At 32.9% G+C, this 3,084-nt stretch overlaps 1 protein-coding gene across 1 annotated transcript; it reads left to right on the top strand.

The window, feature by feature from the left end:
• Window positions 1–7: 7 nt before the first annotated feature.
• On the top strand, window positions 8–2,679 carry LOC105449328 (the record flags this gene model as incomplete). Its single annotated transcript, XM_011688478.1, has 3 exons — window positions 8–1,297; window positions 2,094–2,244; window positions 2,334–2,679. Coding segments are annotated over 3 exons (1,602 nt in total), but the record flags the coding sequence as incomplete, so codon positions are not given.
• Between the last annotated feature and the right edge of the window lie 405 nt (window positions 2,680–3,084).

The following is a 3,084-nucleotide window of genomic DNA, read 5'->3' as shown; positions in this document are numbered from 1 at the left end:
TTACGTATATCCATACATAAATACTGCGAGACCGATTGACACTTTACAGAGACTTCAGCTGTGTAACATACCAAAAGTTATCATGTTTACGCCTCTATTATCTTTTTTGTTGCAGCACAATCGGTTGCATGATATAAAGATACTGTGCAACTACAAAATCACGCACGCCGTGTATTATAAAGAACTGATGATGCCACTAGTACGCTCCTATCTCGCTACGAAAGACATCAATACTTGTATAACATTATTGATGGCGTTTCCACAAGGTCAAGATTTCATCGGCTTTTTTTTGAAAGCATTGATGAAATATTCGATTTCGCAAAACGAATTTGAGCTTATTTTGGAAGAATTGACAAAACATAAGGCGAGAATATCGCAAGAGGACGCGAGCATTCTTAAGAATCGACTGCAAAACAAAAATTTTAGTCTCAAAATTATGAACTTAATAGACGATCTGCATAATCCTTTTGTAAAAAATGTTCCGCCAATGTCCCATATGATGTTTATGAACACCAAGGAATTAACATATTACATGGTGGAGCTGAAGCACAAGGAAGCCAATATTCAAAATATTCTGCAAAAATTGCTGTTTATGCACTGTATCGAGAACAATCTCAAACAGGCCGAAGTGATAAAACGGGAATACGATGCGTGCCAGTACAATTTGACGCCCGGCATAAAGTCGTTTTTATTCGAATTATATCTCAATCACGACAAGCTGAACGAGGCCGAAGCGCTGATGGCCGATTTGCAGACGTCCGATAAAATCGAGTTAGACAGAATCAAAATTGTTATGTACGCCATCGCATTGGTGAAGGCGGATAATCCTGCAAAGGCTTTTAATGTTATTGAGAATATCAGTACCATCGATCACGAAATAAACGCGCAAGATTATTGTTGTACACTTCTGGAGGTTCTAGCAAAGAGTCGGTATCGCGCGCGCACGGCGGACATGTTAAATCTGCTCTTGAAGAGAAATTACTGTGAAATAACCATGGAATTGTTAAGGCCATTGATGATGATATCATTAGAATGCAACAAAATCCAGGACACTGTAAATGTACTCGCGGAATACGCGCAAAAGTATCATGAAGCGCCGTTAGCACTGGAAGTGTTGACAGTATTGTTGCAAGAGAAGCACAGTAAGCACAGTACAAATTTGTACGATGCGAATAACTATATAGAACAAGTATATGATATAATAACTACTACCTATTCCGTCGATGTGGCAAACACAATACTGGCGATAGCATTAGCGACATTAAACAAAAAAAAGAAACTGCAGACTTTATTACAGGTAATTGAAACGTTTCTAATTATGGCATCTAGTTTATACAGGATGTTTGAAAATTCAACTGACAAACTTTCAGAGATTGTCGGGGACATAAAAAAAACATTTTTTGCAAATGAACCTAGCGGCGGAAGCGTTACACGCTACGGCCGACAGTGTTCGGAAAAGGTCGGACTTCAAAATATCTCGAAAAATATATTTTACAAAAAAATTATAAATAAATAGATCTTTTTATACCTTACAACTTTTGTCTGAAACAATTTTTAAAAATTTATATTTTTTGAGATATTTTGAGGTCTGACCTTTTTCGAACACTGTCTGCTGTAGCGATGTAACGACACGTTTCTGCCCCTAGGTCCATTTGCAAAAAATGATCCTTTTAGTGTCCCCGACAATCTTTAAAAATTTTCTGTTAAATTTTCAAACACTGTATTGTTCCCTAATTTAAAATTTACTCGCGAAATTGATCGAAGCTAAAATTCCATTAAAATTTCACGGAATTGTTTAATATGAAAAGAAGGCAAAAAATATTTATATATTTAATAAAAGATTTATAAGATTTTTACATATTGACTGTAAAATAATTACATATTACATTTTTTATTGTATGGAATTTTTCTTTAATCTTTGAGATATATATATATGTATACATATATATATTTTGTAAGGAGAATATTAATATTTTTTAAAAATAATTTAGTTTTCAGGTGATTTTCTACAATCTTTCGAAATACGATTAACTTCGTTATATTTTCTTGATTTACATTCTTTTCATTAAACCTTTCTAATCTTTTTGTTACAGAATTACAATCTCTCCATGAAATGCCTTGTATATTATGTCTTTAATGTAAAAAGTAACAGTGGTTTTGACGGCTTGCAAAATATCTTAAAAGTAGCCGATGCGAATCATGTAAATCAAACTGCTATGTGTGATACGCTCCTTATCGCTTACAGTAAGTTGTATGTCCTTTCTTTGCAGTTTATGGTATATTGATATTAGAATTGATATTAAAATTAACGTTAATGATATTTATATTTGTAGGTCGAAAGGGAGATTGCAACCGTGCTTTAGAACTGTGGAATATTATGTGTACAAAGAATATTGAGCCTAGTGAAGTGTTCAAGAATAATTTTGTTCAATTTTTATTGTCAAACAAAATTCCGCTGCCGCCAGAATTGGACGGAATAAAAAAAATTGTATAGACTAAATATTAGTGAATTTGAATACTAAAGTTCTTGGCCATTCATCACTACTGTTTTAGATTGTGATGTCAGAAGCGAGAACACTCACAAACTCATCATGCACAATAACAATTTTTCAGAATATATTCAAGTAGAAATATTTTTCAGTAAAACATTTGCAATCGATAGAGAGAATAGACAAAAAATACCGAAAATTTTCTTTTTGTTTTGGGGAGGAATTCAATCAAATTTATCATAACTGTGAACATGACTTATTTCGTTTTTAGTTATGCATATTTTATTCCAGATATATGATTATTTATTATAATGGCTCGTTCAACAGACAAAGCAAATTATCGAACGCTCAGTGATTATTATAATTAGTTTCTACACTTAAGCCTAGCGAAAGACTAAAGATAAGAATCAATTATATTAAAGAATTACTGAACGCTGATCTGCTTTATCTGTTGAATGTGCCCATTTATTAAGGGGGGAGGGGTAAGGTTAATTCGGTGAAAAAAGGTATGTTTTTAAGAATTTTTTTTGGCGATACAGATAGTGTTAGTTTATTCAGTCAATTTCCATATAATAATGCAACATTTGAACAATAT

This window comes from Wasmannia auropunctata, unplaced genomic scaffold, assembly GCF_000956235.1.
Source record: "Wasmannia auropunctata unplaced genomic scaffold, wasmannia.A_1.0 LD336076.1, whole genome shotgun sequence".
Taxonomy (NCBI): Eukaryota; Metazoa; Arthropoda; class Insecta; order Hymenoptera; family Formicidae; genus Wasmannia; species Wasmannia auropunctata.
This window is presented reverse-complemented; position numbering and strand designations above follow the sequence as displayed.